The sequence below is a fragment of the Cyprinus carpio genome, chromosome B10 (assembly GCF_018340385.1).
Source record: "Cyprinus carpio isolate SPL01 chromosome B10, ASM1834038v1, whole genome shotgun sequence".
In the NCBI taxonomy this organism is placed as follows: domain Eukaryota; kingdom Metazoa; phylum Chordata; class Actinopteri; order Cypriniformes; family Cyprinidae; genus Cyprinus; species Cyprinus carpio.
This window is the reverse complement of record NC_056606.1, coordinates 6254220-6282043: the sequence shown is the minus strand read 5'-3', so window position 1 is coordinate 6282043 and position 27824 is coordinate 6254220. Positions and strand designations below refer to the sequence as shown.

The window sequence follows — 27824 nt, the reverse complement described above, 5'->3', positions numbered from 1 at the left end:
TTAAATCATGCAATTCTGAGAAAAAAAATTAAGAATTCTGATATAAAATGTTGCAATTACCAAAATTCCACATTCAATTTATAAATGGTCCAAACTTACGTTAAAAATAAAGTGGGTAAAATAGCAGCTAAGGCAATAAAAGCCACCAGTATTCAATAAATAGCTTAAATGAGTAATAATAATCTAAATAAACATTTCATCTGGCAAATAATAGTTCATCATCCTAACCGTATACTGTTGATGGTTTCCACGCTCATAAACACCTGTATTTATCGGTTGCTACGGCTGGAAACCAACAAAAAATGACATTTTCTACCTATCAGATTGTGTTTTATTAATGTCTACACACACCCCAACCTTAAACCTACCCCTTACAATAATGCAAATACAGTGTTGCTGTTCAGCGTGACAAAAATTAAGCTATAGCCTATTGATGTGCGCATGCTCAGTATACTTCTTGCCTTAACCCTGTTTATCAGCATCTAACATCAATTAAGAACGCGGCTCATCCAATCAGAATTTAGTCCTTACTTATAGTTTATAAAGCGCTTTATAAACGTTTCTATTTATAACGCAATAGTATTAACATTAGCTATAATTAACATAATGTTTAATTGCACGGTTCGCCACATAATATTTAAATTAGGCAACTACTTATGTTGATTAAATAAGCAACAGCGTTAACACTTTTGTAAAGTGTGGCCCCAGAAAAGTTGAACATACAGTTTAACGACTTAATTAATCAGTGAGGCGGTATCTTAACGCCTTCCAGGGGCTCTGGTGAATTTATGACGCTTCTCTGGATTCGTTGAACTCGCATCACAGTTCCTGATAGCCGCATATCGTCAGTCAGCGCAGCGACCGGAACTGTAAAACCGTCTCGTCCCACTCCGCGCGCGCGGGCAGATTTACAGTGCACTTCAGCTGCGCGAGACAAACAGCAGCAATTATCTGGCGGGAAAGAACGCGACACCAAACACACGGCAGATCCGCATCGGAGAACAAACAAGCTGAGATTTCTTAGTCCGTGGTAAAAAAGAGAGAAGACGCTGCATCCGAAGCTTGAGGCGCATTGTGATATGGAGCTGCGAAGGGTTTCGTGTTCCGGTTGAGGACGTTTCACGGACCACTCTTCGACGCAGAACTAGTTTACGCTAATTTCCTCGAACGACGGCGGATTTGATTAGGTCTACCTACCGAAAAGGACTTTTGTTTACCTCGACAAGTTGTTCCTCTTCTAAATTACTACATTGTGCTCTCGGAGCTTCTCTTTTTCCTCACATCTAAGGAACCGTCGATGAAAAGTCGCTCAGGATGCTGGCAACTCCACATAAACGGATATGAAATAAACAATACTTTGATAACGCCGAGATTTCGCTTCATCTTAAGCGTGTGAGACTGTTAATACGCCGCATTTATCGTGTCCCCAACCCGCTTGCTTCACGTTTAAACCGTTTGTAGGACGCCAAAAGTCGCGGGGAAAAAACCGCCGAAAGTCGCTCCCGCGGATTCCGTAACAGTTCCGCAGATGTGCTCCGGATCAATTCTAACCATCGTGTAGGTAAGACTACAACACAACTGTGATTCATTTCGGTTCACTTGTCAACGGAATTGTTTTTGTTGTGGAGAAATGTAATGTGTTTTTTTCTCTGTTGGTTTGTGTGAACAGAAATCATTCCTAATTCGCGTTTAATGTCAATAATGCTCGCGGAGACATTCTCCAGTTGACATTTTCATTATTAGCACTTTAAATTAAATTAAATTAAATTAAATTGGGGCTGTTTTTCTTCGTGTAGCTTCAACTTGCATTCAAAGGAACGTGTTCTCTGTCCATGGTGCTGAAGTTATGGAAAGTTGACCTGCTGAACTCGATTTTATTCAGATATGTTGATGTTACATACATTTAGTATATCCTAGATAGATCCTTCTCAAAACTGCGTCAATATAGAAGTTTAATTCATGTCTGAGTTAATGTTTTTATCTCTACAGTATACAACTTACAGGGCTATAGGAGGTTGAATTCCAGGTAAAAACCATTCAAAAGCACATTTTCCCACTGTTTGTACTTAGATGCACCCAAAGAAACAGCCGTTGGTAGTTGTTCAATCTACAATGAGTTGTAACTGCATCATGATTTTGCATTATGGTTTTAATCATGTTACCAGTAAGGCCATCTTTCTCAACCTGTGCTCTTTTAATGATAACTCAAACGTTAAGAGGCATTGAACCCATCATGTCACGTGCAGTCAAGCAGATATGGCAATCTACACTCCTCCTGATTGGTGGATGTGATTTCCCATGACCCCTTGAAAGGTGCAAAGAGATTTTTTCCCCCTACGACATTTACGAGATGGGACATAAAGGGGGATGGGCTTTTCCAGCATAATAATGTTAAAGAATTCTCTCCACCCCCAGCCATGACCGTTCCTCCATCCTTGACCCTCCCCCGTCACATCTCTGTCTCTCTGTCACACACATATTAATTGCAAGATGCCCCCATTCCAGTGAATCATAGAGACATAGCATGTCTATTCCAAAGTGTCATCTTCAAAGGAAGAATAAGCCAGTGTCACATATGCAGAGCTTATTTAACCAAATCATCTTCAAAACAGCTTTTCTGTGGTGTAGCATTGGACATGTGGAGTTGTTACCTTTAAAGAGTTATTTTAGGCTGACCTGACATATAAAAATAAATTTCAGTAGTCAAGTTGGTTACGTCATAGTAAATCCTATTTTCTCATAAACCTCATAAATCATAAACCTGTTAAACAAATATTGTGTAATTGGTGTAAGATTTACATTTCATAAATCATTACAAAGAAACAGCTAGGAACACACTCAATTACAATGAAATTTTAGAGTAAAAAGACTGAAATAGAATTTTCTTGTAAAGATTGCCAATAATCTTTGTTTTATTTAAAACTTTATTTAAAATTTAAAAAAGTATTTATTTATTTATTTATGTGTCTACAGTGTGTATGACATTCTTCTATGGAACACAAAAGAAAATATTTTGAAAAATTAGTTGGATTTTTGGACCCCATTGACTTCCATTCTTGTAAAACATACACTAATAACCTGTTTTATTTAAAACTTTAAATTTGAACTTTTAACATTTAAAAAAAACATAGTATTTATTTATTTATTTATTTATTTATTTATTATTTATACTTACATACATACATTTGTGCATATATATATGGCATTCTTCTCTGAAACACAAAAAATATATATATATTTTAAAAAAAATGTTGTTGTTGATTGTATTTTTGGACCTCATTGACTTCCATTGTATGAAGTTGAAACATTCCTCAGAATATCTTCTTCATGTTCCACAGATGAAAGAAGTCATACAGTACAGGTTAGGACATAATTTAAGGGTGATTAAATGATGACAGAATTTTTATTTTTCATTTTTTCCTTTCAATGATGTTAACATATTTTTTTTTTAGGTTACCTGACAAACGTTTTTCATAATATAATATGAACGTGGTTCTCAGAGACTAAAATGATTTGTATTCTGCATGCAGCAAGGTTTAGGAATAATTACAGAATGTAACAATGACTTTAAATTGCATCACCTTAAAAAGTATCTAAATATTTTAATAAGCAACTAGCTGTAAAGTGCATTTAAACAGACAGGATTTTATTCTGACCATACAGCCTGTGAGCAGGAACGTTTAATGATTTGGATATTTGGAGCATCATTTTTCAGACTCTTTACTGCCATAACCTCCAAGCTGCCTTTCACACCGCATCTCCTCGCTACTCTTTCGTTTATGTCCTTCACTGTTCCTGCTCTCCTCCCTCACCCCCTCCCCCAGGCCGGTTGCTATGTCTCCTGCCACAAGGCCATGTCACTTCCTGTGACCGTAGACACCAGCATGGGCTTACAACACTCCTGCCACCCCAAGGGAGAACATGCCGGCCGCTGCCTTGCAGAATATAAACATGTTACGAAGACTGTTTTTACTAGAAGATGGAAGCTTGCTTTCACACCTCCCCAAACCTGCTTAAGCTGAACTGGAAAAGTCCCAAAGCAATAACAAAATGGATTATATCTCACATAGTTTGGTGGGGAGGAGGTTCCTCAGGAGGATCTTCTCCAAGGAGGGGCCATGAACATATAGGGATGTTCAATGTGAGACAGCAGCAGAATAACTTTTGAAGCACATAATGGTGGAATGATTCTGGATACGGAGTGGCCTCTTGCCAACTGGACAGGCAGAGATATAAAAAGATTAGGGCAGGAAGCAAAGTGGAAAAGAGGCTGGAGCTGTACTCAGCCGCCCTGCAGAAATAACTCTAAACACACACACTATGTTATCTCACAAAAGAGTGTTTTTATGTAAGTCCTGTAAACACTTTTATCCTCTTCGTGGTGATGGAAGAAGGCTGGAGGTTGTGTACATAGCGGCTACAAAAAATGCCTGAGTCATATGCTCACTCCGGCCCTCTAATGCAGACACAGTCAGTCGCCCCTGAGGCTCGAGAGAGTTGAACTGCCTGTTTTTCCGGTTAAACTGAGGACAAATCCTTTTGAAATAAAGAGGACTGTCAATTTAATATGATTTAATAAATGACCTTTTTAATATCATTAATGTTATTATATATTTTTTAAAATTTATTTAATTGAATTCTTTTCCCGCCAGTATTTTTTTAAAAAGTCACCAGCCACCGTCAACATTTTTGATCATTTCCACAAAAATTTCATAGCCCCTAGAATATTTTGTTGTATGAATACAATACATGAACATGCAATATGTCAAAACAAATAACAAAAAAACTATTTTTATTCTGACATAATGCATTCTTTTTTTTACACTTGAATGTGTTTCATTAAAAAAAGCTTGAACAAAAAGCTGAGAAAATCCAGGTTTATCAAAAGACTTTATTTTAATCACTTTATTTTACATATGCATCTGCTTACAGTACATACACTATTGCTTGTTTCTGCTTCTTCTTCACCTGTATTTTGATTCTGACATTCAGTACTCTTTCAGAAGATGTGTAATAGCGCCTCCTACCATGTAACAGTGAAAACACGGAGAGCCGGAAAACTCAGTCAATGGCAGGGAAAAAGTTATTTAATTGAAGTTAACACAATTAATTGCGTCTTGACCTGTATGAAATTTTAGACTATTTATAACCTGACACAGGGTCTTAAATCTTCAGAACACAAATTAAGATATTTCTGATGCATTCCAAGAGCTCTCTGATCCTCCCAAGGATCCTAACATGATCAAGGCTCAGAAACGCAGTAAGGACATCGTTAAAATAATCCATGTGACAGTGGTTCAACTTTAATTTTACAAAGCTACAGGAATACTTTTTGTGTGCAAAGAAAACAAAAATAACAACTTTATTCAACAATAAAGCTCCTCTGCATCACCTTATAGCGCCATTTTGAAGAGTATCTCATACGTAAACAACATATGCAATGTATGTACGCGGTTACATTGTTTATGTACCGGTCAAAGCGTAAACAACGTAAACAACGTAAACAGCGTATCTGTGAATGGTGCTTCTGACACAGAACAGCATACGTATGTGCTACTCTCCAAAATGGTGCTATAATTTGACGAATTGTTGAAAAAAGTCATTATTTTTGTTTTCTTTGCGCACAAAAAGTATTCTCGTAGCTTCATAAAATTACGGTTGAACCACTGATGTCACATGGACTATTTTAACTATATCCTTGATATATTTCTGAGCCTTAATCATGTTAGGATACTTGCGATCTATGGAGGGTCAGAAAGCTCTTGGAATGCATCAAAAACATCTTAATTTGTGTTTCAAAGATGAACGAAGGTCTTTCAGGTTTGGAACGACATGAGGGTGAGTAATTAATGACAGAATTTTCATTTTTGGGTGAACTATCCCTTTAAAAGTGCACATGGTGTGAGAGGCAAGATATGCTGCAAAAGACAAAGACATTCATCTGCATTTTTTGTAAAACAACAATGAATTAAATTTGCATGTGCATGAATTCATTTGGATTCATGTATCATCACCGGTGTACCTTATATGAGAATCATTTATAGTCAAACACCTGAACTAATATAGATTAGTTGTAATATAGATTTCAGTGGATACATTGGGATGGGAAGTGCTCCTCAGCTAGAAGATAACTCAGGCACCCTGAGGTGCAAATGAATAGTCTGTTCCACATTTAGCTCTTACAAAATAGAATTTGTTGGTTTGAAATGAACTGGATATTGATGTTTTCTTCAGGGAGTGCTGATAACCAATGAAAAACCTGATATATGTATGCTAAAGTCTTCTGGGTGGTTTTTGAAGTAGTTGCTATGTGATTGCTTATTAACCCAAGTTAAAAAAAAAAAAACCCACACACACAGTTTCATGTCTAAAATAAAATTGTGGTCTCTTGATATGATCCCTGCTTCAGTTAAAATGTAACAGAAAAGCCTACGTTTCTGTAATTTCCATAGGACACTGACTTTAGAATTATGTGTTTACATTTTCCAGTTCTAAATTTTTTTCTCCAAATTCTGAGTTCATGTCTTGCAATTCTGCTTTTCATTTTTTCACCATAGAATAAAAAATAAAAAAAGGTAATTGCAACTTCTTATCTCACAATTCTGACATTTTTCGGACAGCTTACATCTCACAATTCTGAGTGGGGTAATTTAAAATTTGGCCCATTTTTGTGGGAATTAATTATTTGATAGTATTTATATTTTTTGCCAGTTTATATTGCAACTATTTTGATATCTGTTGGCATAATTTTCTTATAATTTCCACTCTATATTGACTTATTCTGGTCAAGAACTACCCACTCAGAAAGGATGAGAACACTATAATATTCAGAATATCAGTTTGATTGGATTGCACAAACCTGACTGAAAATAGGTTAATCCTTTTAACATCTTTTTGTCATTCTGAAAGACAAATGATTTGATTTAGAGAGAGAGAGAGAAAAAATCATAAAAAGTCATAAGTACATAGTGCAACTCTCAGTGCCTGCATGAAATGAAGTGACATTCTGACTGAAATTCCCTGTTCCATGAGTAAATCTAATGCAAACATTTATTTTTATGCTACGTAGGGAATTTATACTTTACAGTATATAATTAATGTAGCTGTAAGCTTGAGTTAATGATATAGACAGTAATTATGCCTGAAGAACACGGGTCACAAATGGATGAACCCCAATGCAGAACACCTGCAATTTACAGCAGGAGCCATTTTAACCATTCATTTGTATGAGTGTGAATCACTGCGTAACAGTTTGCCGTTTCCATGGTGACAAGATGCCACTTTGTGCCCTTGAGGGATTTTATCTCTTTAGATGGTATAGGGCATAATGACCTGGACGGACAGACTAGTGTACCTGTTGTTTGTGCCGAAGTGTTGCTATATACAGTAGGCCTACTGTGAATTAGAGTTGCACGATTATGACAATAAACATAATTTTAATTTAATTCCATTGATATTGTGATTATGACTATTAACGTTGATGAATAGAAAATTCTGCCTGTCAGATTCTTTATTTACAGCAGTCAAAAAAACCAAACACCAAAATACTTAAATATATAATACAAGTGAAATATATGAACTTAATTACCTAAAATTATTTTGATCAAAAATAGCAAACACCAAACTGGTTAAAGGGAGAGTAAAAATGAAAATTCTGTCATTAATTACTCACCCTCACGTCGTTCCAAACCTGTAAGATCTTCGTTCATCTTCGGAACACAAATTAAGATATTTTTGATGAAATCCAAGAGCTTTCTGGCCCTGCATAGACAGGAACACAACTGACATGGTCAAGACCCAGAAAGGTAGGAAGGACATTGTTAAAATAGTCCATGTGGCATCAGTGGATCAACCGTAATTTTATGAAACTATAAGAATACTTTTTGTGCACAAAAAAAAACAAAAATAACCTTATTCAATCATTTCTTCTCTTCCGTGTCAGTTGACACACGTTCACAAGAGTACCATGGCAAATGCTACAGTATGTACTATAGCACTAAAGCACTAAAGTATAAACAGTAATAATGAATGATTTAATTATATAATTAACCAGTAAATTACATTGTAATAAAAATAAAAAAATTATTTACAAATTGAAAAAAAGTAAATACAGTAGATATAATATATTATATTTTACATCATGAAATGCAATCTCAAACATCCCTATGGACAGGCAATGGAGAAAAAAATCAGCTCTTTGTCCTCTGGCACATCCTGTTTACATTTTACACTCTCCCTTTGCAAACTTTGCATCATGAAAGATCATCCTAATGTATCAGAGTGCTCAAGCGAACCAGCTGGCCCATATAAAGCATTAAATCAGTCCAGACTGGCATTCGAGCGCGCCCGCTTTGGGTTTGTTTATCTGAGGTATGCATTTCTGCATATTCAATGCAATTCAAATCCAAGCTGTCCGCTGCAATCAGTTTACTTCCTGTATGCATGTGTTTGTGATACCAGAGATATTCTGCACATTAGGAAAAAGCAGTGTTTGTGTACTTTGGTAAGGGAATACATTTCCCGGCCGTCATATATTTGGATCAATGTGGGTTTAACGTCAGTCCTCTATAAACTCATGAGGAAGTAGCATGTGTTCATGGACTTCATTAGTGTGGGAATGAATTATCTAATGGCATACCTGCATGCTTCATCCCTCAACACACACATGCACACACACACACTATGGATCACTCAAATAGGCATGTGCAGTAGCCTTGGGGTTGCCAAGGGTAACGCTTTATTTGTCACAAACCACAAATAGAAAGATTATGCAGGGTGCATATGGCACTGCCATGTTTCATATCTTGAAGTGCTTTTACTGAGTTTGATGTGTGACTTGAGAATAAGAATAGGCTTTTTATTCTTCACGGTCATGTATGAAGACTTAGTCATGGAATTAATGTGGTATAAACAAATGATCTGCCACATTTAGTCCTAAACCAAACGTCCCTCAAAGGGAAGTGATATCGATATACCTGGTAACCTTCATAATGCATTTGTTTACTGTCAGCATTCTGCTTTTTTATGTTTGTTTGTTGATGTATGATGCTTTCAAGACTCTGTAACATGAGACGACTTATTACTTTTAAGTCATTATAGGCTATTTATTTCTTTTGGCCCATATAAAATGGTCCTTCAGGCTCTATATATTTTTTACTTTTTAGGCCAAGTGTGTTGTGCTTGTCTGAACATGGATTAAATCACCCTATAAAGTTTCTTCGTCCTTTTATCTCTTTGAATTTAAAGAAATGTAGTTTTTGACTGCAGGGTGTGTGAAACTTTTAGCTACAGTAGGTTACACTATAGTCTCACTTAGAGAGTTTTATTGCACTTACGGCACATTTTAAAGCAGCTTGTGCCTGTTGGTTATTTACACACTGGGTAAAATAGTTTGTCTGACTGTGGTTGTTGTTTCAGGTCTTTTTTTTTCAGATAGTCCTAGGTTATCTTGAAATGTTACATGTGTTTAATGGACAAAGGATTTTGAAGTATCATTTTTTTTCAAAGACAGTATTGTATGAATTACGTCCATTTAATAGTGTACTTATTCTCGCTAATACATAATGCTAAAAAACACATAAATATAAAAACATACATACTGCTAAAATATAATATGCTAACATACTGTTAACAAATAACATAACATGACACTAACCTAATAACATGCTAACATACATACTGCTAACATATGCATATAGTAACAACATAATATACACACTGATAATACAGTATATACTGTAACAACATAATGCTAACACACACATACTGTAACATAAAACAAAAAAAACCAGTGCTACTGCTAACACACATACTGTAACATGATAGCATACACACTGCTAACATACATACTGTTACAATGTTACTGCTAACATACACATACTGTTACTGTTACACTGTAACATGCATAATATAACATGCTAACATACATACTGCTAACATACACATACTCTAACAACATAACATAAACATACTGTAACAACATATACACACTGCTAATACAGTATATACTGTAACAACATGCTAACATACACATACTGTAACATGATGACATACATACTGCTAACATACGCTGTAACAACATAGCGTATACAACGCTAACATTCACATACTGTAACATGATAACACACACTCTGCTAACATGCACATATTGTAACAGCATAATAACATACACACTGCTAACATATACTTTAGTAACAATGCTAACATACACATACTGTAACAGTATGATAAAATACACACTGCTAACACATACTGTAACAATACGTAACATACACACTGCTAACATACACTTACTGATCAAAATGTAACATACACACTGCTAACATATACTGTAACAACAGTGCTAACATACATACTCTAAAAACATGCTAACATTGCTAATCTAAACATACTGTTACAACATAGCATACACACTGCTAACATATACTGTAACAACATGATAACCTACTGTTAACAAGCGCATACTGTCTGCTAACCTAAAAATACTGTAACAACATGCTACTGTAACAACATGATAACCTACTGTTAACAAGCGCATACTGTAACAGCATGCTACTGTACATACTGCAACAGCATGCTACATACTGCTAACCTAAAAATACTGTAACAACATGCTAACATACATTCTGCTAATATACTGTATTTTAACATCTGTGCTGCTAACATACTTACTCTAACAACATTCTAGCATACATATTGCTAATCTAAACATAATGTAACAACATGCTAACATACATGATGCTAACATACACATACTGTAACAACATGATAACATGCATAATGCTAAAATGCACAACATTTATGTTAACATACTGTATATAATGCAATTCACAGTTATAGAGTTAAAGGAGTTAGAAAGATAACAAATGGGATGCAACACAACAAAAGTTAACAGCAACAGACAATTAGTGGTATAAATCCAAATAATATACAATAGGTTATAGGTCACATACAACAACAATGGTTTTTAGAAAACCTCTGACACAATGTTATATTGAAGTCATATCAAAGTTATGGTGGTTCACACAAATAAGCAGCAATTTCTCATTTGAACAATATGTAAATGGACATCTGAAGTAGAATCAAGTGATCGTCTGCCTGCATTACTCAGTTTTGTGGGTGTATTATATAATGTGGCCTACAGATTGTTTTTATTTTGGATGCTGGTGCTAGTGTCACATCACACCTCTTAACTAGCCTAACCAGCAATACAACCACACAACACCAACAAACCTACCATACTACCTTACCAACCTACACATCCACACTTTCACCACAGCAACAGCAAGAAAAACTAGCATAAACCAGCCTGAGCCAGCATGGAAATGTATGCAGGTCTAAGGTGGTCTTGTCAGCAGGGTGGCACATCCATATTCAAAGCTCTTTGTGCATGCAGTCCAGATGTATTCTTCTGGAATTGTACTTGATGCCGTGTTGAGTCACAATGGAAGGAGTCACAGTCTTATCGTGTGCAGAAATGAAGGAATTTAGTTGCAGGTTTATGTTTCCACATTCATGTCCCCTGTCAGGTTGTTTTATCATGCTGTCACGTGAATGGACTTGCCTGTGTGCCCTGCCATGCTTCAGAGGAAAATGCTTTCTCATTATTTCCCATGGCACACCACAGAGAAATGTGCAAACTTCTGTGTCAGGAGTTGTTAAGTCCCTTTCACACATTTCACACCAGGGCTTCAATGCACCTTTGACCTCCACTCGAAAATACCACAGACAGTGTCACAGAAGAGTGATTTGATGAAGTTGCTAGCAGTAAAGAAGGATAATAAGCAAGGAAAATAATAAAGCAAACCATTGTGAAAAAGAAGTGTGCTTAATTTTATATACTGTAACATGCATTTGTAGTGCACTTCAAATCTAAATCAATCAAATCAAATATATAAAATACTTAATAAAAAATGTCATATTCATATTAGTTCATAGTGCTTTAACTAATGTTAACAAATACAATTTTTTCCTTGTTTGTGTAGTTTAGTGTTTATGTAGGTAGTGTAGTTTCATAGTTGACCATATAAGCTCCAGTACATTCAGCGATACACTTTAACCATATTTCAAAGACAATATAGGTAATAATTTTGAAATTGCATATAAAGATGTACTTAAAGTACTAATTAAAATAGATAACTGCATTTAATACAAATGTAAACTTTATCTATAATTAACATACAATTACAAGTATATTATTCTTGTAAAAAGTACTCTTTTTAAAAGTAAGGTGAAGTGTACTTAAAGTGTAAAATTACCTTTAGATTAGAACAGATACAGTTTTCATACAGTGAGAAAATAAAAGACCTGGCAAATATTGAATGTCATAATATGCCTTTAATGTTGTGTCATACAAATATGGTGTGCTTTTATATATATCTGGTGGAAATTCTACCTCAAACTGTTTTATATGCAACACAATCATGTAAAAATGTCTATTTTTCAATAATCTACTGACTAAAAAAATGGGACTTAATTTCTTTGGTATTCTTTTTTTTTTTTTTTTTGGATGCAAACCAAGAGATATGATTATTCATAACAAGGGAATGATTAGTCTGGCATCAGTACAAAACCCTCTTCACGTTATGTAACACTAGAGTTAAAATGAAAGAGTCTGTAATACATGAAAGAGTGATACATTATAAATATGTCTGGACATGTTTGAAGTCATTGTAAAATGCAGATATGTTCACATGCACACCTGTGACAATTTGCAGACCATTCAATTCAATATGAAAAACCTACAGATACAACATGCTTACGCCAGACACTCATAGCATGGCGCCAAATCTAGTAAATAATGCATTAAAATGAAAATTATTAACGTTTTGCACCCAGTGAGATGAAACCAAAAAATTATTTAAATATCTTTGGAATAACTATCATAGAAGCTGGTTTCCACCTCCAAGTAATACAAAATTAAAAGGTAATTATAATAAAATAAATCAAATAAAAAGGCACCCTTGTGAAAAGCAGTACACTTACAGCATACTTTTAAAAAGAGTACATATTATATACAATAGTGTACTTTAATATAATCAATACTGAACTGAATGCCATGTTTTCAAAGACTAACTGCATGCTATTTGTACTCAAATGAAAATGTATAATCGTTTAAATTTATATTAAATGCAATTATTTCAACTTAAGTGTGCTTTTTTTCTGACCCACTTAAATAGGACTTCCTATATTTCCATGTCTTTTGTCTGTGAAATGAGTTTAAAGTATAATGCATGCATTAAAATAAAAAATAAAATAAAAAAATATACTTTAATGTCATTTCTATTAAACTTGCATTTAATGTATTTAAATATATTTGTAATTTAAACCAACTTAACCAACTAAACTAGTACTTATGTATTACCTTTTCTTTTTCTTGTCTATCATATTCAAAAAAAAAAAAAAAAAACCCGGCTACGTGTTCTGTGCTATGAACTGAGAGAGTTGTCAGCACTTGTATACCGTTTAAACCTTTTTGATTTTTCTACTGTTCGGAGATTCAAAATTTAAAACCTTAATTATTAATCTGAAATATAAAAAACCAAACCTGTAATGATGGAGTTGCAATATTTTAAACCTTTTTTTTTTACTCTGAGGTGGAAACAGGCTCTCAAATCTAGTAATATTTTGAGGATTTCCTTCAACACATGTATTTCCCACAATACTATATGATTCAATAATCCTATATTATAAAAAAATATTTAAACATGGATTTTATGTGTGTTCATAAATTTAATTCTGAATTTTTAAACATAGATCTTGCTTTTTGACACATACTGCAGGAAAAAAACAACAACTTCAAAATACAAAACATTACACATGAGACAGACAGACAGTTTGTGATATGTTCAAGAAATGTTTTAAATTATCAGCAAAAATAAACCACACACAAATATGCAATATATTTTTAAGTATTTGATTTGTCACACACTGAATTGTCATTGATTTTGCAATCATATTTCATTTTTTGACTGTGATTTGTTTTGCAAAGTCGTCAGCAAGATTAATGCATCTCATCATATCAGAGCGGATGTGTTTACAGGACATTAAATATGATGAAACCTGCATGTTTGCATGCACACTTCTTCTTCTCCATGTCAGGATTTCTAAAAAGCTACAGCTACAGTCAATATTCTTGGCCTGCTTCTCTGTCTTTTATTAAAAATCTCAAAATTGTATTTTGAGTTGAACTTGCTTGAACTATGACCACTGCGTTACAAGGGTATGCTGCAGTGGCAGAGTGACTTGTCTGTGGTTGGCTGTGTGTTTCTGTGTTCTGAGCGTGTGTTTGCACACATCCTGTAATTAAAGCTACATGTGATGAATATGTTGTGATATGGCAACATATTCTTCATACTGTGATCTAATTTAGTGATCCCCATGGGAGGTTTGTGAGGTAGACTGCAGCACGCTAATGGATGTTTGACTTCATTGAATTACAGCTACGTGTGCACATGAGCGCTGTGCGTAAATGCTGGGTTTTGCGTAGGTTACACGCTTGAGTCTCTGTGCATGTAAAAATCTATTGAACTTTTGAATCACTGGGTCGCAGTATTACTAATATTTTTAGGTTGAAGGTCATGAACATTGCAAGCAGTAGTTTTTATAGGTTTTTTTTTTTTTTTTGAAGAAATTCCTTTTTTTTATGTAGATATATTCTGTATTTTGATGTCAGGACAGTTGCATACCCTGAAATATTTACTTTATGCCCCATAAAATATCAAAATAAATTTTAATTCAGAAACGAAAAACGCATATTCAAGTCATTGCATGTTTGAACTCCATTTTTAATGAAATGATTCTGTTTATGGACGAACAAAAAAAAAAAAAAAACAACGTCATGTCATTGACCCAGGGGTTAACAGACTGATTTCTAGCTTCTCCTGAGCCTAATATCAACAATGAGCTCTGACGTATTATTGATGTTCTCTTCTAGCTGCCTTTTTCACAAATGAAAACCAACAGCCCTGTTTCATTTCCAACCCAGATCGATTGATTGCATTCGGCCACTAGACGAATCAGATTACAAAGGCCTAATTTGATTTTTGAGAGCAGGTAAGAACTACTCGAGGACAGCTCAGCTGATTGGCTGAGACAGATGCCTGTCAAAATAAAACAAAAAGACTAGAATCCCACAGACAGTCACATTTTCTTTAAATCAAGGTAGTTGAAGAGGAAATGAGACTGGTGTGTGTGTGTGTTTCTCATCCCGACAGGACCCTATTATTAGAGAAGAGTACAGGAACCAAAGTTTTATTTCCTCCCCTCAGTATTCGGGACATAATGTTTCCAATCTGTTGTTTCTTAATGGTCCTAAAGCTAAATTCAACTAGGAGCTTGATGGAGGTCCATGTCTGAAGAGTGCCCAGTGGAGGAAAGAAGATAGATGAAGCTCATTACAGTTTATTGCCATTACACAAGATTACTTTGCTTTTGTCACTTCACACCTGAATTACACGCCATTACAGATAGTCTTATTTAAGCGTTATACCTTACAAATGTTAGAGGAGTTTTCTTATGCATCATTTTTAAAACCTTCAGTCTGAATCAAAGCACAGAAAAAAACTTTAAGTAAAATTTACTCCAATTTACTTTTGGAAGTAATTGTCAAACCCTTGCCTTTTTTATTGTGTTTTCCTTCCCCATGTGTTCTGTTTGACCTAGTTTCTGTCTCTGTCTGATTGTATCATTTGGTTCAGGTGTGTTTCATTAATTATCCTCATTTGCTAATGTATTTAGTTTTAGTCTGTTCCTGTGTTTCCTTGTCTAGTGTTAAAGTATACATTGTGTATGTGTGTGTGAGATTCCTGCCTGCCTTTTGTGAATACCCTGTGTGTGGATAATTAAAGACTGCTTACATTATTCTTCTACTTCGTGCACCTTCTGTACATCACAACCGTGACAGTAAATGCACTCAGATTTAAGTAAAATCCACAAGTTATTTAATAAGGCCTACATACCTTTTTTTTTTTACTCATTTTTTTTATTTGCGTAAGAGTTGTACTCAACTGTTTTATTCTCTTGATTTTTTTAACGTGAATAAAACCTATTAATGTTTAATGTTCTGTTACTCGGGACATTTAAAATGTTTTTGAAGTTTTTGCGGTTACTGTTGTTTGTTGATTCATTCAGTGATTAAATAAAATTAAATAAACACACACACACAAAAAAAATTGTGTAGAAACCATTTCATCATAAAAATTGCAAGCAAATTTCACAAATAATTACAAAGAAACTGCAAGTATCACATTGGACTAAATATGAAATTTTAACATACAGTAGGAAGACTGAAATAGTATTTTCATAAAAACAACAACAACGATAAAAAAACTTAATTTTAACATTTACTCTTCCAAATCAGTCATGCTTACAACAACAAAGCAGCCAATGTAGTTTGAGTTAATGCAACAGTAACATTTACGTTTCATTATAGTCAGTAAGCCAGTCGTGTCTAGTCATTTCCACAGCTCTCTTAACATGTGAATGTTGTTTTGCATGCTTCAGTAAGCATCATTTCTTACTGTGACAGTGACATTTGACTAAGGCTTTTGGGTCAGTTGACCTTGCCTAGCTTCACTGAAAGGGCATTACCTATTAATACTCATCTAACCTTGCCCGTTTCCAGTCATTCATTGAGCAATCTCTCCTAAAGGCTGCCTTTCATTCTCTTTCATGTCTAAACAAACTGGGTGGTTGACCTGAGGTCAAGTAGAGCTAGTTTCCCATTCACTGATTAGCCAGAACATTAAAACCACTAACACGTGAAGTGAATAGCATTGATTGCATTGTTACAACAGCAGCTCTCAAGGGGTTGGATATATTAGGCAGTAAGTCAACAGTCAGATATTACAGATTGAATCTGATGTAGCATGAGTGTCATTGTAATCACAATGCTGCTGTTGCATCACTATTTCTTTGAACAAGATGTTAAATAAGAGTTTCTCCTGAATTATTTTTTTCACCCTATGGTAGAATGTGCAAAATTATATTTGTGTGTGTTTGCTGTTATAGTAAGTCAGATTTCTCTTTAGAAATCACACTGTGGGTAGAATAAAAATGTTGCAATTTAAAATTGAGTAAATGTGATGGCAACTAATTGATATAACCATACTTTTCCAGCTGATTAGTTACAGTACATTAAGACAGTTGTTTTGTATTACAAGTTTCCTGAAATGTCATGTTTAAATATGCAAAGTATGCTTTATCTCATTAAATATGCAGTAATTTGCATACATTTCCATAATATATATCTCAATATTGTTTTTATAGAAGGAATTTTGGATATCATTCATAAATCAGAAAATATTGTCAACATCCAGAAAAAAAAACAGTCCCACTTTATATTAGGGATATCCTTTAACTACTATTTAAATTAATCATGTAATGCAGTGCACTTATTGTGCACATACAAATACCTGAATGTAATTACATATATATTACACTGTTGACCCATCCCTTACCACAAAGCAGCAAACCTAACCTTACAATAACACCACAACAATATAAGAAAAAACCTCTCTGCAAAACAAATATAAAAATACAACAAAAAACGAAATTTTTAAAACTTCAACAGAAATAGACATAAAAAGACAACTATAGAGATAGCCCTAATATATATAAGTGCTACTGAAGTGGAGATTGTTAGACTTCAATAGTAATAGACTTCAAATGTTAGATTTTGAGAAAACGCCTTTAAAGATTTGTGTTGTAACTGAAATCTACAGATGCAAATATATACATTTAAATTTCCCTAGTAAAAAAATAAATGTACTAAAATATATTAGAATTACATTTATTTTATGTTAAGTATTGTACAAATACATTTGCATATTTATGTGCTTAATAAAAATACCCTGCAATTGTACTTTTAGTATACTAAACTGTTAAAGTCTGCTAATTTGGAACAACTAATTTTGTACTTAAAGCAATAGTTTAGCAGATAAACATCAAATTTTCATTTTTGGGTGAACTATCGCTTTAATGCACTTTAATTGTGTGGAAGTAGCGCTGAAGTCCAACTAAAGATACACTAAGGTATATTTGATTGTGCTAAAGTGGAACTATTGCAAGTTTACTTCAGGTACACTTTATAATATCTTAAAGACTGATATTATACAGAAATCATACAATCTTCATTAATAGTGACATTTTAGGATTAATATATGCATTGTACACAAGTAGTACTCCCAGTAAAGTCTCGCATATTATGTCGGAAAATATGTTAATAGATTTGAAATATGCTTACTATGTAATAAATGTATTTTAAATATGACATTTTTGTAGGGTTGTCTGAAAGGAGACATGTTATGGAAGCAAAATAGACAAAAATCTAAAAATCCCAGTACATGAAAAACAATGTTTTTGCTTGTCGTGTCTTGATTAAACATATTTAATTCCATTTATTGTAAATACAACAACATAATGTATTCACAATGTGCCAAATGATGACTAGATTCATTTGTCAAAATGTTTTCTTCTTTATCATCCACATCTTGGTTTTTTGACCTTCTATATTGACTGTTGTTGTTTTTTGTATCAGTCATCTTGGTCCAAGGTTATCCCTCCATCATTTCCTCTTCTTCTGACCTTCGTTATCCCTCCTAGGGTTGGTTTAGTCTCTCTTTTCCTCACATTTGTTCTGCCTATTCACATTCATTCCTGTGATGTGATGATTTTGGCATTCAGATCATAGGTGCTGGGAAACATTTATCACACGGAAATGTCCATAAAATTCCTCCGGCACATTTGATTGAAGCTAATGGATTTCATTCGCACACACACAGTGGTGGTATGGCGGGTTATCTTTGATCATAAACAATTTTATATAGATGGTTCTCGTTAACCTAATGCCTTTCTCTCTTTGTTTTTGTTTTTTAGGGTGTTGATGGAGAGCCTTTCGAATGACAGCCGGGACAGTGGTAATCACAGGTGGAATTCTAGCTACAGTAATCTTACTGTGCATTATTGCTATACTGTGTTACTGTAGGCTGCAGGTGAGCTCTTTTGTTTCTGTGTGCTTTTTTCTCTGTTGGAGAACTGTCATATTTGTCTTTCAAGTATAATGTTTTGTTTTAATACCTTCTCTTCCCTTCGGAAGTAGTGACATGCTCTTCTTTTTCTGTAGCTGCTGTTAGATCTCATGTTTTCTGTAAAGGAAGTGACTGCTTGTCACAAACACGAACATGTCACGTCAGAATTGAAAAGACGGGGCACATCATGTTTTTCGGATGGTTTCTTGGATTTTGCACATTTGATTTGACACGGAAACAACTGGTTTTCACTAAAATTTACTGCCATAGCAGATAATCAAGTTGCATAATCTCATAGTGAAAAATTATGACCAAATTTATGTATTAATGAAATTCAGATGGAATTTTGTGCACGCATTTTCACTCTTTGCAGTGTAATTCAGTTACAACAAGTATAAAAAGCACTACTGGAAAAAGTAAGATTTTTTTTTTTTTTACATAAATTAATACTTTTATACAGCAAAGACACAAATTAATCCGTGAAGTCATAGTGAAGTTTAAAAGTTATTTTCAAATAAATGATTTCGATCTTTCTCTTCTATTCATCAAAAATGAATACACAACTGTTTTTGACTGATAATAATCAGAAATGTTTCTTGAGGAGCAAACCATCATATAAGAAATATCTCAAAAATAACATGACACAAAAAACACTAGAAAAAAAATGCTGAAAATTCATCTTTGATCACTGGAATAAATTACATTTTAAAATGTTTTACAGTAGAAAACTGGTATTTTAAATCGTAATAATATTTCACAGTATTAATGTTTATAAATGCAGCCTTGGTCAGCAGAAGTGTGTGCTTGTCTTGGTGAGCAGAAGACTTTTTTTGGAAAAACATTTAAAAATCTGTTGAATGTGTATTTGCTGTTCTTTTTTGAAATCATACAGAATAGAATGAAACTGCTACAAATGTCTTGGTGTTCAATTTTACATATTATACAACAAAATATACCTAAGTATTCATAATTCTATGAACCCCAAATGGATTTTTAAACACTTGTAAAATCTTTAGATTTTAGATGCTGTCAGTACTTTGTTATTGGAGTTTTTAATGCATTTACAAATGTACAAAAATGCATGTGCACTAGAACCACACTTTATGTATGAATACCTTTGAATACTAATGATTACACTGGTTTTGTGAGTCCAAGAGAGAAAACCTGAGAAGTACTAAATGAAGTTATAAAAAAGCTGTTATAATTTAATTTGCTATTATATATAGCCTGTGTATTTTGAATATCAAAATGTATTTAAATTTATTAAAATGTATTTTTTTATATCATATACTCACACATAAAAAATATATTCTGAAGAAAGTTTTTGCCCAAATTATGGAAGTCAGTGGGGTCCAAAACAGCTTTGATGGAATTTTTAAATTAACTATCCATTTCAGTTTTATACATGAACTAAAGGCCAGATTTACAGAACAGGGCACATTAGCATTAGAGCGCAATCCCAAAACAGCGCCAGTGGGCATGGAAATTTCTGCGGGTGATTTACTGACAGTGCACAAATTAAAGAACACAGATGCAACATCTCATTTATATATCGACCAACGCAATATACCAAGCGCAGCGCAAATTAGCGTAGTTGCAAATAAGCAGAGCCGATGCTCATCAGGTGTGGGTGATCTACTTACAACACAGGTGCAAAATAGTTTAAGACATGCTTTTTTGGGGCATTATAATGGTGCAAATACCAGTAATTTGCGAAAGCAAAGGTTAGTAAATCGCATTGCATGATTCATTTGAATACTTTCCTCCCATAAATTTTGCGTCTGAAAGGGAAACTCCTACAAATGCATATTAAATAAAGTCAGGTGCAAAAATAACTGTGTCCACGCCTTTTCAGCGCTAATTCTTCACTGCGCATTTTAAATTCTGACAGTACTATTCTAAAGGGTTAGTTCACCCAAAAATGAAAATTAGCCCATGTTTTACTCACCTTGAAGCATCCTAGGTGTATATGGCTTTCTTCTTTCAGATGAATCCCATCTGAGTTATTAAAAATTGTTCATTCCAAAAATTGCTATTCCAAGCTCTACCACTGCAGTCAGTGGGTGTTTCTGTTCAACAGTCCAAAAGACTACAAATAAAGTGCATGCATCCATAATAAAACATGCCTTACACAGCTCCAGGGGGTTAATAAAGGCCTCCTGTAGAGAAGCCATGCTTTTTGTATGAAAAATATCCATATTTCAAAAGTAATAAACACTTTTCTCTCACTTCTGTTGTACGCGCGTGCCTGTGAGATATGCTTGTCTCAGGAGTTTGTTTACAGGAGCAAAGGAAGCAAAGTTTCTTTACTTTAGCAAAGGAAAAACAGTGTCCTCTTGGCTTATATCGAAATCCTCCGTCATTTTTCTTTACAAATTCTCGGTTTGTACTTCTAATTCATGACCGGCATTTTGTTTTGTTCTCTCTCCGCGTTTGCCACTAATCACACAATGCTGATGTCATACATCATCCGCCGGAATGGCTTCCACATACCACAGTTAGATGAAGTGAGAGAAAAATGTTTATTACGTTTGAAATATGGATATTTTTCTTACAACAACACATGGATTTGCTACAGGAGGCCTTTATTCAAGCCCTCGGAGCCATGTGAGGCACGTTTTATTATGAATGTGCACACTTTAGTTGACGTCTTTTGGCCTGTTGAACAGAAACCCCCACCACTGCAATGATAACGTTTGGAATAGTCGGGACAATTTTTAATAACTCTGACTGGATTCATTTGAAAGAAAAAAGTCATATACACAACATTTTCATTTTTGGGTGAACTAACCTTTTAACCTTGATGCAAGCTGTTAGTACATCTGGCCCTAAGTTACTTGGTAACACTTTATTTTAAGGACCAATTCTCACTATTAACTAGTTGCTTATTAGCATGCACACTTCTAGCATATTGGCTGTTTATTTGTATTTATAAAGCATGTGTTAATGCCTTACTCTGCATGACCATATTTTAGATCCCTTAATCCACCCCCATACCTAAACTTAACAACTACCTTACTAACTATTAATTGGCAGCAAATTAGGAGTTTATTGAGTCAAGAGTTGTAGTTAGTTAATAGTAAGAACTGGTCCTCAAACTAAAGTGTGTCCAGTTATTATGTATATTTAAAATGCTAAGCTGACACAGTCTCTCTTTACACCCCTCTAGTACTATTGCTGTAAGAAGGAGGAGTCGGAGTCAGAGGAGGAGGAGCCTGACTTCGCCGTCACATCTCGTATGCCACCGGTGCATTCCAACCACAACATCCTGGCGGCCACTGTGCCAACGGCAACCACTCCCAATGGGCCTGCCCTCTTTACGCCCCCGCCGACACGAAAACTGACTCGTTCACAGACGTACTGTCCGTCCTGTACACATTACGACCTGCCGTTTTACCTGCAGCAGCCAGATGGCCTGCGAAATGGCGGCGAACGCATTAGCTACCGCAGCGTGCATCAACAGGATTTGGGGCTGCCCACTCCACTGCCTGCCCCATTGCCCACCCCGCTGCCCACCCAGCTGCCGACGCCGCTACCCAACTACCACAAACTAAACCTCAGCCGCTCGGTCACCATGAGGGAGATGTTCACGCGAAGCTGCAGCATTAGCACTGACGTGTAGCCAGCCAGAATTATATAATGCTAAATGCTTATGGCTAACTGCAACATCGAAGGCAACAGATTCAATTCTCATGGAAAGACATAATTTAGCATTTCATAAAGCTGTAGTGCTTGCCTGTGTAAAAAACAATGTCAACGATGTCCTCTGGAAACTCCCAGAGTGCCGAGCTTTTAGGAAGATGGCCCAGTGTGTTTGTTCATAACTGGAAACTATAAAGGCAAAAATGGGATGAGAGCAAATTTGGAGACCATCTCCCTCCCTCTGTGCATCTACTTCACTCCTGAATCCCTTTTTTTGTGTTTTCAGTAATTGGAAAGAGGATTTAGAAAATAAAGCTAAAGTTTTTATGCTTTCCTTACATTTTTCTCAAAAGACACACCAATACATGAAAACGCAAACTGACGTCTTGAATTTTTCAGTATATGGTCTGAATTGAAACTTTTCTATTGTTCATGTTGCTCGAGACATTTAGCTGAATAATAACTGATATAACCACCGACTTTGTTTTAACAAACCAACACATATAGTACAACTAATGAAAAGCCCTAAGTGGGCTGCAATAAAACTGTTGGGTCAAAATGATGTAAGCGTTTGATTATGAGGTAACATATGGGATGAGAGGCATTATTTTTTACTGAAATATTATTGAGTTACTGTGTGCGGTTCTAAATATTAATAGATGTTTTCACAATTTGCGGACTGTTTGTTCTGTTTTTGATGTTTAAATAATTTGTTCTTTATTCACATTTCTCCTATCTAATAAGGTACAGGTTTTTGTTTCACCTGCATTAACATCATTGAGATTTCCATTGATCTTATTTTACAAACCTGGATGTGAGATGGATATAAGGGCCGTGGATTCTTGACTTCAAGGGCTACATTTGCTCTTTCTAAACGCTGCTTGTTGGACTATGAACAGAACATCTTCTGCCAGAAGGGATTTTCTATCTCGCTCTTTCTCTCTCTGCTGTTCAAGCTTACAGAAGCGACAGTTAGCCTATTTCCTGCGTTGTTGATGTGAAAACAAGTAGGGCGTTGCACCAACTTTCTTCTTTTTAATAATGACAGTGATTATCAAGAATATTTGTTCTGTTTCTAGCCTGTTTGACAGTGATATTCTTCTCTCGCTGGGTGTGTAGCCACACACTACAATCCTGCAGGTCACTTTGACTTCTGTGATCACCATGTGGTTGTGTTGTGATTTCAGATTTCTCTCCTAGCTCTTCTTTCTCTCATCAGAGCCCATTTAAATCTCACGCTGTCTCTCTCATGTGCGCACATACATATTTCAGTGCCTGTTAATACCAACTGTATTATTATTAATATTATTATTATTTCTGAATAGTTTTTGCATCACTGCTTTATCACAGTATTTTTTTCAGTCATAGATCAATAATACTGTTTCATGTTCTAAAGTGATGCCGAAATGGTCCTGTAATTGATAATACAACTAAGAATACAATGTGGATAATAAATTGGTTGAAATCTTTTTGCTATGTGTTGAAGTGGAATACAAATTTAAAACCTACATTATTTGATATTTTTGTTTCAACATTTTGGTTTATTTTCCGAGAGATGTCTAGTCAAGTACTTGTAATATAGCGCAGTATCAAAGTTAGCAGGTTCAGTATTTTAGATATCCTGTATCTAATGATACATTCAGAACATTGAGCACATTATATGAATAGAATTAGAATTAATTGTGAATTTGAATGTCAACATTTTCCATTACATTTTTGGTTGGGAGGTTGACCTTTCCTCAACTCTTGCCTCAAAGGTTTTTCCTTGAAAAATTGTGTATATCATGTGATAAGTCACATTTTAGATGGCTGATGGCTTGAAAATCTAGGTCTTTTGTAACATTTGCCATCAGCATCACACACTAAGATCTTAAGGTGCATAAATTAACATGAATTAGCACAAATTTTATGCTACACTGAGTCAATCTATAGCAAATCTGATATTAATTTTAGTGCCAACACTTCATAATAAGGTTCAGTTTGTTAACATTAGTTAATGGATTGGATATCATGAACTAAGAGTGAACAACTAGTTTTACATAATTTATTTGTCTAGGTTAATGTTAAAAATATATATATATAGTTATCAGTTTGTATTGTTCATGTTAGTTTGTACAATGTGTAATATACTAAAACGTATAGTAGTATATATAATATATACTTGAACTGTTAAAATGTATTAGTAAATGTAAAAATTAACATTAAAGTAGATTAAAGGAATAGTTCACCCCGAAATTTTAATTTGCTTAAACTTTACTCAACCTCAGATGATCCAAGTTTGTTTCTACAACAGATTTGAAGAAATGTATCGTTACATCACTTGCTCACCACTGGATCCTTTGCAGTGAATGGGTGCCGTCAGAATGAGAGTCCAAACAGCTGATAAAAACATCACAATAATCCACAAGTAAGCCACACCACTCCAGTCTATCAATTAACGTCTTGTGTTTTTATCAGCAGTTTAGATCCTTATTTTGATGGCACCCATTCACTGCAGAGGATCCATTACAGAATATATAAATCTGTACCTATATAAGAATGATATTTTTCAGTTTCTATTGCTTATTTTTAACTCGTTATAGTTTGTGATGTAATGCTTAATTTCTCCAGATCTGTTCTGATGAAGAAACCAACTCATCTACATACCGGATGGCCTGAGCAAGATTATATTTTGAGTAAATTTTACTTTTTTGTTGAACTATATCTTTAAGAAATGCTGTAAAATTTTGTCATAATAATATTGGTCATTATCAGTTGAAAATACTTTTTTTCAGTTTCTCTGTATTTTATTGCTTATTATGCATGCAACAGATATCTAGGTGATGCATGCTTGCTTTCATTTCGTGGCATAGCAGTCCAGTGTAGAAACTGTGGTTGAGTATGTTTTGGATGAGCACTCTGTCAGATTGGACTGAGAGTATCTGATAACATCAATCCACTGTCTTGTGGGTTCACTGTGCTTCAGATCTGGCTGGAGCACTCAAAGACTTTCATATGCCAAAGTCACCGCAGTAGCATCTCTCTTGTAGAATGCAGTTTAGACAGATGTGTGTATTTCTAAATCATGTCTAATCAAGTAAAATTGGCACTCTAATCACGTTCTAGAGACAATTCAGTGATAATGGAGAAGTTAACTTTGAGAAGCTAAACTTTGCTGTGTCATAGTGAAGAGTCTGAATACTAACACCAAACTGAATATAATTATTGGAATATGTATATGATTATATTATGAATTTTCATGTTAGTATTCAGATTTGTGTTAGTATTTGTTCAGATTATATTATATTAATAGTTAACTTATTATATTATATTATTATTTATATTATATTATATATATATTATATTATATTAATAGTTAACTACATGAGTTAAGTTTAAAACAAACTTTGAATTCGGTTTGAGAAAGCCTAGAAGCAGTTATAAAATCATGAAGTTTAGTAGATTAGATAGATGTTGATAGAATGTTGCTAGCATGATTAAGAACATTGCTAACATGATTTAACATGTGGTTAGTATATTTCTAACACGATTAACATGTTTTTAACACAACTAGCATGTTGTTAACCTGTGTCTAACATAATTAGCATGTTTTAACGTGATTAACATGTTGTTAGCATGTTGCTTGCAGCATGTTTTTAGCATGTTGCTAGCATGTTTTAACATGATGATGTTGCTAGAATGTTTCTAGCATGATTCCCATGTTGTTAGCATGATTTGTATGTTGTTAGCATGTTTTAGCATTGTTAGCATGTTGCTAGCATGTTTTTATCACGATGAATATGTTGTTAGCATGTTGCTAGCATGTTTTAGCATGATTAACATGTCGTTAGCATGTTGATATCATGTTTCTAGCATGATTAGCATATTGCTAGCATGTTTTAGTATGATTAACATGTTTTTAGCATGTTTTTACCATGATTAGTTTAACGGAGGCCAGCAGGTAGGTGCTGTGCAGGTAAACCTCACTCCCCTGATCTCAAGAGACGCACTAGCGACTGACACTAGTGGCTGCAGTTCTTTAGTCTCCTTGTTAGTGCGTCTGCCTCCCACGCCGGAGACCGGGGTTCGAAACCCACTTGGAAAGTGAACAAGGTGTGGAAGGTGAGGACCCGGGAGAGCATGTGGTCCTATATAGGATAGTCATTAAAAGCTTTGCTTGTGACAGACAGCTTAAACACTGTATAAGTCTTACTGTACAGAAGTTTTGACCCCCTCAATGAAAGTTTATGGGACTTTTCATAGTTTCAATCGATGGTTTAACGAAAAACATAAGTTCAATCAATTAGAAAAGATACACCAAAGTCTGAAAGTCTGACCTGAGTTTGCTGGTTGTAGCTTGAAAATTCTGCCCAAATTTGGTCTCAAAAGAAGAAGAATAAGTTAAAAAATAGATCAGTATGTTGGCTTTCTCAAACCAACTTAATAATAATAATAATCCCACAAAAGTTTGGAAAAAATTAAGCTGTGTAAATACTTCATAAAGACTCTTTATTAATAACACATAAATCATTTATTTTATAACAGTGTGTATGTGTTTAGATCAGTTAAAACTCAGATGTGAATTTTCAGTAAAGTGTAGGAGTTTTTCCCGTGCTGAATTATGTAAGGCCACAATGTGTTCCCAGCATGCAGCTGTGCTGGCCGGCCCACTAGAGGAGTATTGATGTTTTATGACATGCCTTGAATTATCTCTCTCTGAGATGAACCTTATTCTCTCTGTCAGTGATCTCTCTGCATTCCCTCAGCTGCTTACAGAGCCGGCGTAGAGAGTGTGTGCCGGACGCGTGTTTTACAGTCACTGACTCAAGGGAAGAGTGTTAGATGCGTCTCAGAGGTGGGCGGCATTAATAACAAAAAACATGAAAAAAAAAAAAAAAACATGCAAATGTGTGTCCACATCTATAACTTATCCAATACGGACTGGACTGGATTCTGCCTATAAGAAGAATGCTGAAGGCAAACAAGATATATAAATAAAAAATAAAAAATAATACAAATTTTTATCCATGTTTTGCCATGCGCATATATATATATATATATATATATATATATATATATATATATATATATATATATATATAATAGCATGGCTTATAAACATTTATCCACTTATTATACAAAAAAATAGCATGGCTTATTAATTTGTAGCCATGT

The 27824-nt window shown here is 34.6% G+C and overlaps 1 protein-coding gene across 2 annotated transcripts; it reads left to right on the top strand.

Moving 5' to 3' along the window:
* Window positions 1-824: 824 nt before the first annotated feature.
* fam163ba (family with sequence similarity 163 member B, genome duplicate a) lies at window positions 825-23229 on the top strand. Of its 2 annotated transcripts, none has more exons than XM_042732248.1 (3): window positions 825-1557; window positions 18877-18992; window positions 22198-23229. In XM_042732248.1, the coding sequence occupies exons 2-3, from the start codon at window positions 18900-18902 to the stop codon at window positions 22648-22650; spliced, it is 546 nt and encodes a 181-aa protein (XP_042588182.1). In that variant the 5' UTR covers window positions 825-1557; window positions 18877-18899; the 3' UTR covers window positions 22651-23229. The 2 variants fall into 2 exon arrangements, with proteins under 2 accessions (XP_042588182.1, XP_042588181.1); XM_042732247.1 differs by having other exon boundaries at window positions 828-1561.
* The last annotated feature ends 4595 nt before the right edge of the window (window positions 23230-27824 follow it).

Bases quoted from the DNA above. Each gene is read 5' to 3' on its own strand.
- fam163ba (XM_042732248.1), top strand. From the start codon at position 18,900: ATGACAGCCGGGACAGTGGTAATCACAGGTGGAATTCTAGCTACAGTA. The intron at 18,993-22,197 runs GTGAGCTCTTTT...ACACCCCTCTAG, and splicing joins TGTGTTACTGTAGGCTGCAG to TACTATTGCTGTAAGAAGGA.